This window comes from Triticum urartu, chromosome 4A, assembly GCF_056163025.1.
Source record: "Triticum urartu cultivar PI428250 chromosome 4A, HENAU_Tu73, whole genome shotgun sequence".
Lineage (NCBI taxonomy): Eukaryota > Viridiplantae > Streptophyta > Magnoliopsida > Poales > Poaceae > Triticum > Triticum urartu.
Window position 1 is genome coordinate 599,360,537 of NC_141876.1, and position 14,415 is coordinate 599,374,951.

General features: G+C 43.8%; 2 protein-coding genes and 1 non-coding gene across 3 annotated transcripts in view; 1 reads left to right on the forward strand and 2 right to left on the reverse strand.

The window, feature by feature from the left end:
- Positions 1–1,152: 1,152 nt before the first annotated feature.
- Positions 1,153–8,822, reverse strand: LOC125530812 (protein CYTOSOLIC ABA RECEPTOR KINASE 7). Its single transcript, XM_048695223.2, has 8 exons — positions 8,575–8,822; positions 7,316–7,424; positions 5,306–5,550; positions 5,062–5,188; positions 4,680–4,953; positions 2,410–2,542; positions 1,720–1,806; positions 1,153–1,605 (listed from the first exon to the last, which is right to left on the reverse strand). Exons 2-8 carry the CDS (start codon positions 7,407–7,409, stop codon positions 1,459–1,461), a joined length of 1,107 nt encoding a protein of 368 aa, XP_048551180.1. The 5' UTR covers positions 7,410–7,424; positions 8,575–8,822; the 3' UTR covers positions 1,153–1,458.
- Positions 6,711–6,782, forward strand: TRNAC-GCA (transfer RNA cysteine (anticodon GCA)). Its single transcript has one exon. It is a non-coding gene; the product is annotated as a tRNA-Cys (tRNA).
- LOC147977113 (uncharacterized) overlaps positions 7,593–14,415 on the reverse strand; it is a 33,145-nt gene continuing 26,322 nt past the window's right edge. Inside the window, exons 3-4 of the mRNA XM_087521067.1 lie at positions 8,575–9,289; positions 7,593–7,655 (exon numbers count right to left, since the gene is read on the reverse strand). Coding sequence (XP_087377193.1) covers positions 7,593–7,655; positions 8,575–9,289 — 778 coding nt within the window. The remainder of the gene's footprint in view (positions 7,656–8,574; positions 9,290–14,415) is intronic.

The following is a 14,415-nucleotide window of genomic DNA, read 5'->3' on the forward strand; positions in this document are numbered from 1 at the left end:
AAGACCATGAAAACAGAGACGACCGGCACACGACAGACGGAGTTGGACCAAATGCGGTACCAGAGTTGCACGAGATAACTGACCATCAGGGTCCACCACACAATCCTTATGTTGACCAGTGAGCTCCACCTCATGAGAGAAGGCCAAATCACATGATGCTCGTGGTTTCTTTCTAGGGAACTTGGAGGCGTAAGGGGTTTGGCAAATAATTGAACAATGCATATCCTGTTTTTCTAAACAGTTGGAATCCAAAGGTAGGGATGACGTGTTTTTTTTTTGGTTTGTTAACTGTTAGGTGCCTGATTTTTTTCCCGTGTGAGTCGATTTCCGCTTTGCATGAGGTCAAAGGTGGGGATGACGTGAGGAGCGGCAGTGACAAGCGTCAACCACACCGAGGCTGAGCCGGGACCTTGTCGGAGCCGAGGACGACAATGCAAGCAACAGCGAGCCGTTGTACGTCCCAGGTAGAGGCAAGAAAAAAACTTAATGGGGAGGGAGGTACGGGGGGTTGGCGGGTAGAGGGATGACCGGGGCGGCGATAGCAAACGGTTAGGGCTGGGTCAAAGGGCAGCTACGTGAGGAAGAACGTGAACGAGTCATGCTTGAGGAAGGGGGGATGTGGACTGTTGGATTTCGATCTAACGGACGGGAAACAAAGTGACTAATGCAAACACTCTTTTCAGGCACCTGATGAGTAGGTGCTCCCACTTTCTTTTTCTGTACTCACGAGCTGTCGAGCTATATGCCATGCCACCCTTCCTTTTGTCGAGGTGTATCTCCAAGTTTTTTGAATCAAAAGAATTGTTCCCCACTCAAAAGCTATAAGTGTTTGGACGGCCGGTTCCGAATTTCCCATCATGCCATCCATCTTGAGATTAGATGCGAAAAAATTGACATTGCTGAGATTCTATCAAGATTCTAGATGGCTCTATTTAGGACACATCTATATGTGACATAGTTCTGCCAATCTATGTCACATTTTACCTGATGTCCACTATGTTTATGGTCTATTTTTTTTGTTCCAGTTTTTTTTGTTCCTTGTTGCTGCGTTATTTGCGGAAGCTTAGATGTGACATCCTTCAAAAACATTTAGATGTGAATTAGCCAAACTGATTCTAGATACTAGCACGGGTGACCACACGGAGCACCAAATAAAGAAGTTATGAGCATGTTGCATTTAATCTAGTTCCAAAAGACGCCTCGAGTTTTTGACATTTCCGATATGCACTTCCAATAAAAAGAGCACAGATAACCACTGACCACCTATATAACAGACAAATGTACAGCACAAATCTCAAACAGCAGGAAAATCCCTAGGGTGGCAACAGACTGGCAGAGAAAATATTATGTATCCGACTGAAGAATCCCGCAAAACAAATCTACAAACCGCTCGCAAATCACACCAGGTGTGCCATTTCGGGCTAGTAAGCGCTGGGAAGTCTCATGATCCAGCACCTCCTAAGCCCCGGGTGCCGGGGCCAGCTCCGAGGCTGCCGGAGCTGCTGCTCTTTGTTGTAGCAGAGGAGAGAGCGCCTTGACGACGATGCTCATGTTGGGCCTGAACTCTGCTTCATACTGCACGCACAGAGCTGCCACCGCACCAAGCTGCAGGTTGAGAATGCAAGGGGGTAAGCACCAGCGACCCCATGGTTCACCGATACAAATAATTGCGGAACAATGGAGAATACCATATAAACAAAGTGGATGAGATAGACATACCTTAGCAACTCCCTTTGGAGGATATTCTCCCTTCAACCGAGGATCCACGCATTGCTTCACCTTATCTTCACTCAATCTTGGAGTAGCCTGGAGAGAAACATTGCACAACCAGATTGCTATCGATCAGTGCCAATTGCTCACTAATTACCAACTGGAACCAGCAAATAATAGGCAATAGAAAATCCCAAAATTCTAGACAGAAAGTGTGCGTAGATGATGGTTACCACCCGATTTCCTGCTAGGTCTGGTGTTCAGACTTACAAAAATCCAAAATTCTAGACAGAAAATGTGTGTTATCATCTAATTTCCTGTTAGGTCTGGTGTTCAGACTTCAGACACTAACTGATTGAAGTACTCAACTGGACTGAGCTGTTACTGTACAAGTACACTAGTGAGTTAAATGTAAATTCACATCCCGAACAACTTATAGCCAAGCTAACTTTTAGAAAACATAAATCAGTGTGCAAATGAGGGTATCCAGTCAGATAGTTGCTGTACTGTTAAGATTTATAATTCTGAACTTGCAACAAGCTGCTTGCTCTTAAGCCTCTCTTTTCCCAGCATTTCTTTATAACTTTTACAGCTTCAGTTTTACGCACTTGATATATATCATAGTAGACAAGGGGAAATTCACTAGAGTAACAGGGAAATAAGCAAACACAGTAACAGTATGCTAACAAAATAACATACCCAAGTGACTAAACTTTGCTGCCCCCGAGGCATTGTGTGATCGACTGGTTTCCTTCCAGTCAGAAGTTCAAGAAGAACCACGCCAAAGCTGTAGACGTCACTCTTCTGTGTCAGCTGGCCAGTCATAGCATATCTGCAACAAACATGAGCATCAAATTAGAGAAGAAATGCATGAAAAGCAGGGCTACAAATATTTCCGCAACACATGCCAAGAATAAAAGTACGCCTTTTGTTACAATGTTAATCTGACTAGATAAAGATATAGTGGCTGCCATATAAGTTATTGATCTCACTAGAATATTTCTTAGGGCCAGTCCTTGGTAACTTCACGATTAGTTTACGCAGGGTAATACTGAGAATATAATCATTATGAACAGATAAACCAACATCGTCCAGGCAAAACACAAAAATTGCAGTTCGTCGTGTTTCTTGTTTGACCGGTTTCCTTCCAGTCAGAAGTGCAAACAAAATCAATCAGTAAACATATTTTGTTTCTTGTAGGCACCGGAAAGCAAATATCAAATTGTTGCCGGAAATGTTAACTTTGTGGATTGAGACAAATATCCTGAAAATATAGGATTAACTAGGTCTGGAATAAAAGGCTACCGCTTAACTAGGCTTATGTAGTCCACCACAAGGTTTTCGGTCGCTTAGATGACGCACACACCTATTTGGCAAATTAATGATGTTCTGCAGAATGTCCAAAAATGTACACTACATGCTGACAAGCCATATTTTGTCGTGTGCGAACTGGGAAAGCAGATGTCCGACGGCGTGCTAGGCGATGCCCAAAGACAGAAATACAATCTCCAAAAGTCAGCCATTTTCCTTAGTATGACATATTTATCCTAAAATAAGTGTGTTGTTGTTTTTATCCCAAATACGCAATATCAGTGCCGCTATATAGGAACATTAGTTAGCAGAGAAAGGCTGCATGCCTAAATATCAGCAGAAGCCAACCACCGTATAGTTGGAAGTTCATAAGTTGATATCCAAACGACCATATAATGGCGAATAAATTTTACACATCTAGACAATTAAATATTATATCAAACGATATTAGTCTCACACGAAAATATGACAGTTGGGGCTAATGGTTATCAATGTAAAACATGATTACCAGTCTAAAACTCCACATATCCTACTCGCTCGACACATTAAAGCCAGATTTACTAGTGTTCTTTTTGGATATGCAATTATGTGGAGGTTCTCAAGTCCAACGGTTGGTTCTAAAGACCAGGTGATAGTACGAAATTGAATGCTCAAAAGTCATACAAGTAGTTTTCATTTATCCTTGTGAAGAAGAGAAAAATGTACTAGATGTGCAAATTGTAATGTATTACGCGAGTAAAAAATGGACAAAAATAGTGAGCATCAGTTTACTGGCACATATCATGGTAATCAGATTCATCACCCCAAGTCGAGTTGCAGCACAATAACGGTTTTAAGATAGATTCTAGAGGATATGTGCCATGCCGTGCACCATATTCCCGGTGACTACGGCATACACTACTACTTTCAATTCCAACATTTGCCACAGAGAATGGTAGCGTGCAGCGGTTTGGGCGTCCACTCTATTGATACAGGTGTACATCATGGGGTTCAAATCAGGAAGTTCTTTAATCCACTACATTTGGTCCATTCTTATTTGGTCAGCAGGTTCCCAGAACTATGCTGCAGTGTTTATTTGTTGTGTGCGTGAAACATGAATGCTTCCCTGCCATGATGCGCCACCACATCCACGACAGGGTTACTTTGGCTATGATAGTATGCAGGTCATGGCACTTAAGCTTGTTCCGGTCATGTCTATTGAATGTCAACCCCATGAATCTATTGCTATATCAGGAGCACCACAAATGTGGTTTATGCTGGCTACTTAAGCAGTTACAACTTACGAGAACCGTCAGTAGGGCATTCGTACACAAAAAGTGGGTTGAAGTCAATAGGAATCAACCAGCTGAACATAAAACGCGTACGATAGCAAAATGTGGTGACAAGGACAGTCTAAAAGTTACTTCATCCAAACAGCATATTAAACCTTTCGAAGCAGCTGTCATTTTTTTGACGCGTAAGCAGCTGTCATTTAAAGATGGGCCCTACCACGTTGACATCATTATGAACTAAAACCATATGAATACTTACTTTTGCAATAAAATTTATTATATCTAACTTTTTCAAGACTTGTGCGCTGGAACAACTGTAGTTGAGTTATGTTAATGCAAGGTATTGAACAACATGCAAAAATGTATTAGTATGAATTAGACAATTACTCTGGCGCATGATATCCAAATGTCCCTAATACACGAGTCGAATGGAGACGTGCTGCCATATCAGGAGCTTGATTTAAGAGGTTGAAGTCTGCAATTTTCGCCTTGAAGTCCTCAAACAGAAGCACATTGCTTGATCTGATGTCCCGATGGATGATTGAAGGCTGAACCTTCTCATGTAGGTACTCTATACCTTTTGCCGCCTCGATAGCAATTTTGACTCTCTGCATCCAGTCAAGCACAGGGCCAGGCTGCGCACCTTGAACTCCTTTTCTTCCTGTTTATAGAGAAATAGATGCAGGTCCATCATAACTGAACTTGTTGCCCTTAAGAATAGTTTCATGAGTATGCCACATGTTAAAGACACTAGGTTCTCAAGTCTTACCATGCAGAACATCGTGAAGAGAACCCATTGTTGCAAATTCATATGCCAGTATACGATAGTTGCCCTCCACATAGTAGCCCAGCATCTCCACAAGATTTTCATGTTTTAGCCTTGATACAAGTGAGACCTGGAGTTATAAAAATAAAACTATAGAGCTTAATTCCTTTGGTACTATCATCAATGCACGAGGTATAACATTCAGAAAGTTAAGATTAAATAAACTAAATAGGCAACACATATTCACCTGTTTCAAAAATTCATCGTTAGGCTCATTTTCAGATGCATCAAATTTCTTAATAGCCGCTTGCCTGCCATCATCCATGGTAGCATGATATACTCGTCCGTATGAACCTTCACCAATCAGAGAACTCGATCCAAAATTGTCAGTCTTTTCTTTCAAGTCCTCAAATGACAGTTCTGGGACATCAATTGTAGGAGGGGAAATATCTGGCTCAGGTTGATCAGCAGGTTTCGAAGATTTTTGCTTGCCTGATGAAAGACATAAAAATGCAATCACTGAGGACTCAGCATAAAAATCATGTCAGCAAAAGGAAAAAAGATGCAACAAGCAATAACATATATATTTGAAACCGTTTTCCCAAACAGATTGCTACAGAATACATTATAAGGCATATGAGTGAAAATACGCAACAAGGGACTCGAATATGACAGAGGCCATTACCACCCAATATTGATACACACAGCTCATAGATGGTTCCACATATATGTATAACCAACAACAACCACAGCAGCAGGTCCATAACGCAGTGGTAGCTCTACCACTGTGCATGGACCCACTGCTTTTGCTGTTGTTAGAGCAATTGACTGCAGATCAATAGGTCACCGGTTCGAACCCGGTTGGGCCCTATTGTTTTCTTTTTCTAATTTTATTTCTTTGTCAACCACGGTGTTGGCCTTCCACACTTGCGTCACAGTATTCACTTTCAAGTTTTAACCATATCTAGCTTTATTCCCTTCTCATCCGTTATGCATTTTTGTCATGTCGATTCTTCTTTGTGAGAACTGTTATGCTTACATTAGATGGTCACCGCTAATCAAATAGTTCTCAATTACTTCCCTTTTCATCCGTTTTGCATTTTTTGTCATGTCGATTCTTCTTTGTGAGACTGTTATGCTTACAGTAAATGGACACCGCTATTCAAATAGTTCCCTTTTCATCCGTTATGCATTTTTTGTCATGTCGATTCTTCTTTGTGAGAACTGTTATGCTTACATTAGATGGTTAACCGCTATTGAAACAGTTCTCAATTACTTCAAATTAAGACAATTATGTATTGTATATTCTGTGGAGCGTGATAGACTGATATACGCATTTTAAGACACGTACAAGGACATTTCTCCAATTAGGTCCCTTCAAAAGAATCTAAGAATGGCATAACCCAAAAAAAGCATCTTACATAAAAGCTGGAACTGGCAATCCATGAGCACAAGTTGAAGTATGTTTACCTAATTTATGATGGCATATACAGCTGATATGAGTGTGTGAGAGTTCCTAACTAGCACTCTAATCCATATCTAAATCTGCAAGGATACAAATTGATATTCAATTTGCATTGACAATAAAGAGTGAACCAATTAATATTTGCTTGTGAAATTATTCATTTAGGGTCAAATGTAAGGACAGAAATGGGTCCATAGCTCAGTGGTAGAGCAATTGACTGCAGATCAATAGGTCACCGGTTCGAACCCGGTTGGGCCCTATTCTTTTCTTTCTTCTATTTTTATTTCCATTTTCAACTATTGTCTTGGCCTTCCACACTTTCTTCGCAAGTATTTACTTTCAGGTTTTAACCATATCTAGCTTTATTCTCTTTTTTATCTGTTATACATTTTTGGGTATGTCAATTCTTCTTCCTGAGAACCGTTGTGCTTACACAAGATGGTTACCGCTGTTCGAGCAGTTCCAAAATACTACAAAATTGAGCTTATTATGCTGTGGAGGCATGGTAGACCAATTTATTCATTGTTAGACACATAGCAAGAACATTTCACGAATCAGGGCCCGCCCTTCAAAAGAATCTAAGAATGGTTTGCACAACCGTTCATGGGCACAGCTTGAAGTACATTTCTACCTAATATTTGATGGCACATACACCTGGTCTGAGTATGTGCTAAGTCCTAACTAGCATTCGAATTCACATCTAAAACCACAGGGATACAATTGTTATTCAGTTTGCATCCATAATGCAGAGTGAACCAAATAATGTTTAAACACACAAGTACATGAACGAACCGTCTATCTTATTCCCCTGAGCTTTGGAATGTTCCACCTCATGTCTGTCGTCGTCGTCACCGCTCCGGCCATTGCAACAAAGCCAATGCCTCATACTGTCTCCTGGCCACTTCAATCCATGCACCAAATGCACAAAACAAAAGAGTTAGCCTATATAAAGTTTGGGGCACAAGCCATTTCATTACACACAAAAATTACATTTCTAACGAAGCATCAAATCCGTACAAAATCTAGAGTTCAGTTATACCCTGTGCCCAAAAACAAAAGGTGGATATATTCAGTAGCTTCTAGATGGTCTAGGAACCCACCCACTACAATCCCAGAACCCCAATTCCTCCAACTGCCACACAAACTATACAACGCATATATTAAGCTGCGCTTTACTGAGCCGCGCACTCTAATTGCCAAGAACACCTACTACTGCTGATGAATGCACGGTACCAATGACACGCATTTAAAATCCAGCAGCTTAAGCACGCAGTACTACTTACTACTGATTTAAGGAACAACCAGCCAGCACGTACAAAATATAGAGTTCAATTATGTTGTGTGCAAAAAACAAAACAAAAGGTGGGTATACTCAGGCGCTTCCAGTTCCAGGCTGGTCTAGGAACCCACCATCTACAATCCCCCACATCCCCAATTCCTCCAAATCCAATTTCCACATGCACCATTCGATGGTGCGAAAACGACAAGGGGTTGAAAATGAAATAGCACACAAATGGAAACCTTACACATAAGCTACCCTCACTGCACCACACGCTCTAATTGGCCAAAAACGCATACTACTACTGATGAATGCGCGGCACCAACCACACGCACTCCACATCCAGCAGCTAACATAAGGAGAAGTAGTAGTACTAAACTATACTAATTTAGGAAGGAGCAAACAACCAGCCGATCGAAACGGAAACATCAGTCGCACCGCGCGAACTATAAGCGTCTTCCTCTTCGCACAGACCGCCCCAAATCACCCCCAACTCGTCGCGGATTGAGCCAAACGGCCTGGGGATTAATCGCGAGCAAGCGGCGCCGACCCCAGTGATTATTTCCCCTTTTCGGAAACAGAACAGGACGAGCCCAGGCGCTCGCCTGGGCGACGAATCCCCGCTCCTCCCCGTCGACCCCGCGGGCCGCGCCCCGTGCAGCCGCTAGCAAAACCAAAACCATAGTAGCCCCAGACATCTCGAGGCCGAGGAGCCAGCGAACCAACTAACTAACCAGGCGGAGGAGCAGGAGGGGCGGAGCTGTTCGCTTACCTGCGCGCCGGCCGCGGCGACCACCAGCAGCAGCAGCAGCAGCAGCACGCCGCACTCCCGCCCGCGCGCTAGCTCGCTCCGGCCGCCTCGCCTGAAATCCAAGGGGATGGAGGGGAACGGGACGGAGAGAGCAGAGAGGGCGGTGGGCAGGGCAGAGCAGAGCAGCAGCCTCGCTTCGCTTCCCCCTCCCCCTCCCCGCTGCCGCCCGCCTAAGCAAAAGCCGCCGTCCGTTACCGGTGTGGGAGCGTCGCTAATTACACGGCTGCCCCTAACAGCGCGGCCCACGCCGACCCCGCGCCCATCCACCGCCAACGGAAACGGGGAAACCGGCCCACTCCACCCAATGACGCGTGGGGACCAGCGGCCCCGTGGCCCGCGCGTCGGTGAGCCGGGTGCTAATCTTTGCTTGAACCGACCTGGTGGCGCGCCGAACCAGGTGGCCGGTTTTGGCCGGTAGCGGCCGCCCCGCGTGTTCACCCGCGGTGGGCCGCGGTGCCCTGCGTGACGTGTGGGCACCGCGTGGTGGTGGGGCGCAGCTGTCTGTGGGTGGGCGGAGCGGATTTCCGGGTGCGGTGTGGGGATGGGCGAGGGGCTTCCGGCCGTTGCTTGCGGCGTGGACCGGGTCTGCAAGTGTCTACGCCGGGTTCGGGTGGGAATGGAAATGGGCGGGCGCGGGCCCCACGGCGGCACCGAAAACGCGTGGGCCCGCGGGGACCTGCGGGTGGATTACGTCCGGGGCAGGTGTTGCAGATAGCTGACCTTGTGGGTCCTGGCACCGCCCTGATTACAGTGAGTCAGAGGCAGATTATTTCAACAACCTTGCTAATAGTACGATTAATCCTTGTCCAACACTGTATGATTAGACACAACACAGCCCTGATTACAGTGAGTCAGAGACAGATTATTTCAAGAGCAATGCTAGACATAGGTAAGCTTGCGTTCAGATCTTACGTAAAAGCTGATGTGGGATTTGTTAATTGGGCCAGGATTAGCAGCTGGGGCCCACACCGGTTAAAATAAGGGGGGAGAAAGGAATTTTATGGAAGGTTAAGTAGGCCTAGGTAGCACCTTTCGTAGATGTAGTATTATTGTTATTTCAAGGTCGATCGTCTCTCTACATACTAGTGAAAAAGCACAATGATGATGACAGCATTAAACTTGGGCCTGTGCAGCCCGGCCCAAGCCTGAAGCCCGATGGTTAGCCCGTCTACAAGCACAAAATACCTCTAAACTTTTCAAGATGTCAAGTTCATTCATGAGAAGAGAGAGTTCAATGAGGAGGCTCATTCCCGCTAAGGCATCCTCTTCCCTTCCATTCCGGCACCATGTGTGGCTTTCTGTTCTGCCCGACATAATATGTATTCCTATGAATGTCTGATTTTAATAAAGGATGCAGTTACTCGAAAAAAATGCTGGTTATAACAGTAATAATGCGTTTATATATGCTCCTAAAATAATTGAATAAAATTTTAAAATATGAAAGTTGCATTGTTTGGTTATCTGGGGTTCGGGTGGCTTTAGGCTTGCGTTTTTAGGCTCACGCTTCTTAAAACCTCGACGAGACAAATGCACACGTTTATATAGCATTGTTGATGTTCCAACAAGTGCTTTCCAAAACAAACCGCATAACTCCACTAATTAACAGTGTAACCATTTTAGGACCATCATCACAATACTATGTAGCAAAATACCCAAGCAGTTCTCTTATATTCTTCGGTTGTTTTATCATTTTAGTGTTATATCAGTTGCCTTTTGTTGTTTTAGTTTGCTTGTTTTAGCAAGCAGCGGTCGAATTAGCCATGAATTTTGCGACGACGTTAGTTACTAGCACATGTGTCGTATTTGTTGTTTAGCACTCTGATCTCTATTTAACGACGTGTGATGCTTGCATCCTTTGGCCTAGATATGTCGAATAGATCTTTGGTTGTTGGTTTCAGGTTCATGGCAAATTAAAATTCAATGTAAAATTACACATTTCAACTATTATATTATGCAACATACTACAACTACATCATATTCAATCAGGAAATGAGTAAAAAATAAAAATAAAAACCCTTTGGGGAATTCCTTGAACACCTCACGGGTACCGAGATTGCTTTCGGTCGACGGAGGTTGAGGAACAGTGTTAGGAGCCGGGGCGATGGCCAAGTTCGACCGCATGACCTGGCCCAAGCGCGGTGCGTCGGTCATTACAGGCCAAGTGCGCGTTGACTCCAGTTCAAGCTTGACGACGACCATGCCTAAGCGACGACAACCGGAATCGGCTAGGCAATGGCAAGCTCAAGTGGGGGTCGTTGGGGCCACGGCGGGGCTCGGGGTGACCGCGTGGATGTTAGACGATGGCGGACGGAATCGACCAGCGCGGAGGTTAAACTTCCCATTCATGTGGTTGGCTTTTCTGCTCCAGTCTTGGGTTGGATGGATCTTCTGGTAGATTGGACCTAAATATGCCTCATTGTAAGCAAAATATGGGTGCATACCCGTGTTTTTTCGTGACCTCATGCAGCTGTTACAACTGTTTTTAGGGCTAAAAATTCATAGTTTCTAGTTATCAGGTCTTGAGATAAATTTTGAGTAAGCAATTCCATGACCTCTTTCTCCATACAAAGCATAAACCCTTCCCAAGCCCCAAGATTTCACGGTCTTCTCTTCATTCGGTGCATCTTTCGAGCCGGGTTCATAGCACAAGAGTAGTGTCCTACAAGCGAGAGAGACGGCCGATGAGCCTCCTAGCTAGCACAACTAAACTAATCAAAGAAGCCGATTCAAAGGATTTTCATAGGAATTTGGAGGATTAGAATTCATTAGATTTTTTTCCATATGTTGGTTGTTTGATTCATAGGATTGATTCATATGGGAATTTTTTTCTAAGGATTTCTTTGTATTACTTTCCATGGAATTTCTAGCATCCACTCAAACCTTTTTGAAAAATCCTTTTGTTTTTCTTACGATGCAGTCAAACAACCCCAAATACTATATCATTTAAATGATAATGATATTACAATTCTATGTGTTTTTCTATTCCTGAGTTTTTAGGATTTTGTGAATCGAAAAGGCCCCTATAAGTTGCACACGCCGACGGGTTTGAATCCGCGACAAAAGTTTGTTGCGTAGGCAAAAAAATCCTGTGAAAATCCTTTGAATAATCACCCACTAAACCTAGGGTCTATCATGGGCGATGGATTACACATTCTTCAAGGACTCCCTCTCTCTCTCACGCATACTCCTGTGCCCTACCTGATATATGGCCTGCCACTAGCAAAAAATATGAGAGAAGTAGCTGCGGACGCTTTTGCATTATTCAGATGTTTATCATTTTTCTTTTTCATATGTGTTATATTACCTACTTCCTTCGATCCAAATTAACTGCGTCAATTAGTTCAGATCGGAGGGAGCATCTCTTGTTCTTTAATATTGTATTCGTTTGTATCTTGATAAGCCAATGCAAAACAACTCCAGGGAGGTCATTGGTTAATTGTGTCATGAACTTCGCACATATGTTAATTGTCAATTGACGTGTTATTTTGGTCGGTTTGCCTATTTTGGTTATAAGCCAGCCCGAGACAATTTTGGATAGGTCATTAGTTGATTCTGTCACAAGATCAACTATCCGACGTCGATTGTCAACCCACGTGTTATTTTTGTCGGTTTGCCTTTTATGGTTATAAGCCAGCCCGAGACAATTTTGGATAGGTCATTAGCCAATTTTGTCACAAGGTCAACTATCCGACGTCGATTGTCAACCCACATGTCATTTTTGTCGGTTTGCTCTTCACTTATAGAGTGAATTGCAAAAAAACCACCACATTTGGGGCATCGATTGCAGAAAACCACAAGGTCGCTAATCATTTGCAAAAAACACCGCACATTCAGTAAAATTTTTGCAGTGTGCACTGATCGACCAATTTGCTTCGTTTGAGTGCGTTTCCGACAGATGGGGCCCGGTTTCCCCCTACGTGGCATAACGGACGGCAAACGGCGCCGTCTGGTCGAGACGACTTGGTCGGCTCGCGTCTGTAATCTGTTGAACTATGAAGCATTGGCACTATGCCACTATGAAGCATTGAACTATGGCTTGTAATGTGTGCTAAATTTGAACCTGTTGAACTAAGCTGTGAAGTATGGCATGGCATGTAATGGGTTTAGCTTGGCTAAGCTGTGAACTAAGCTGTGAACTAAGCTGTCAATCTGTTGAATTAAGGTTGGTCGACGCCGAGACACCCTAAGTGATAAATTTGCTTCACTTAGGGGTTGGTCAACGCCGAGACACCCTAAGTGATAAATTTGCTTCACTTAGGGGTTGGTCGACGCCGAGCCACCCTAAGTGATAAATTTGCTTCACTTAGGGGTTGGTCGACGCCGAGCCACCCTAGGTGACAAATTTGCTTCACTTAGGGGTTGGTCGACGCCGAGCCATCCTAGGTGACAAATTTGCTTCACTTAGGGGTTGGTCGACGCCGAGCCACCCTAAATGATAAATTTTCTTCACTTAGGGGTTGGTCGACGCCGAGACACCCTAAGTGATAAATTTGCTTCACTTAGGGGTTGGTCGACGCCGAGCCACCCTAAGTGACAAATTTGCTTCACTTAGGGGTTGGTCGACGCCGAGCCACCCTAAGTGACAAATTTGCTTCACTTAGGGGTTGGTCGACGCCGAGCCACCCTAGGTGACAAATTTGCTTCACTTAGGGGTTGCTCGACGCCGAACCACCCTAAGTGACAAATTTGCTTCACTTAGGGGTTGGGCGACGCCTAGCCACACTAAGTGACAAAAATGGTTCATTTAAGATTGGTCGACACCGAGCCACCCTAAGTGATAAATGAAGGAAATATGCCCTAGAGGCAATAATAAAGTTATTATTTATTTCCTTATAATCATGATAAATGTTTATTATTCATGCTAGAATTGTATTAACCGGAAACATAATACATGTGTGAATACATAGACAAATAAAGTGTCACTAGTATGCCTCTACTTGACTAGCTCATTAATCAAAGATTGTTGTGTTTCCTAACCATGAACAATGAGTTGTTATTTGATTAACGGGATCACATCATTAAGAGAATGATCTAATTGACATGACCCATTCCATTAGCTTAGCACCCGATCGTTTAGTATGTTGCTATTGCTTTCTTCATGACTTATACATGTTCCTATAACTATGAGATTATGCAACTCCCGTTTACCGGAGGAACACTTTGGGTACTACCAAACGTCACAACGTACCTGGGTGATTATAAAGGAGTACTACAGGTGTCTCCAAAGGTACATGTTGGGTTGGCGTATTTCGAGATTAGGTTTTGTCACTCCGATTGTCGGAGAGGTATCTCTGGGCCCTCTCGGTAATGCACATCACTTAAGCCTTGCAAGCATTGCAACTAAATGAGTTAGTTGCGGGATGATGTATTACAGAACGAGTAAAGAGACTTACCGGCAACGAGATTGAACTAGGTATTGGAATACCGACGATCGAATCTCGGGCAAGTAACATACCGATGACAAAGGGAACAATGTATGTTGTTATGCGGTCTGACCGATAAAGATCTTCATAGAATATGTAGGAGCCAATATGGGCATCCAGGTCTCGCTATTGGTTATTGACCGGAGACGTGTCTCGGTCATGTCTACATTGTTCTCGAACCCGTAGGGTCCGCACGCTTAAGGTTACGATGACAATTATATTATGAGTTTATGCATTTTGATGTACCGAAGGTTGTTCGGAGTCCCGGATGTGATCACGGACAAGACGAGGAGTCTCGAAATGGTCGAGACATAAAGATTGATATATTGGAAGCCTATGTTTGGATATCGGAAGTGTTCCGGGTGAAATCGGGATTTTA

What these genes read in the sequence shown, in the direction of transcription:
- LOC125530812 (XM_048695223.2), bottom strand. Translation starts at nt 7,409, where the DNA reads ATGAGGCATTGGCTTTGTTGCAATGGCCGGAGCGGTGACGACGACGAC. An exon ending in ACGATGAATTTTTGAAACAG is followed by an intron (nt 5,189 to 5,305) that starts GTGAATATGTGT and finishes TTATAACTCCAG; the next exon opens with GTCTCACTTGTATCAAGGCT. An exon ending in TTTGGATATCATGCGCCAGA is followed by an intron (nt 2,543 to 4,679) that starts GTAATTGTCTAA and finishes TGTTTGTTGCAG; the next exon opens with ATATGCTATGACTGGCCAGC.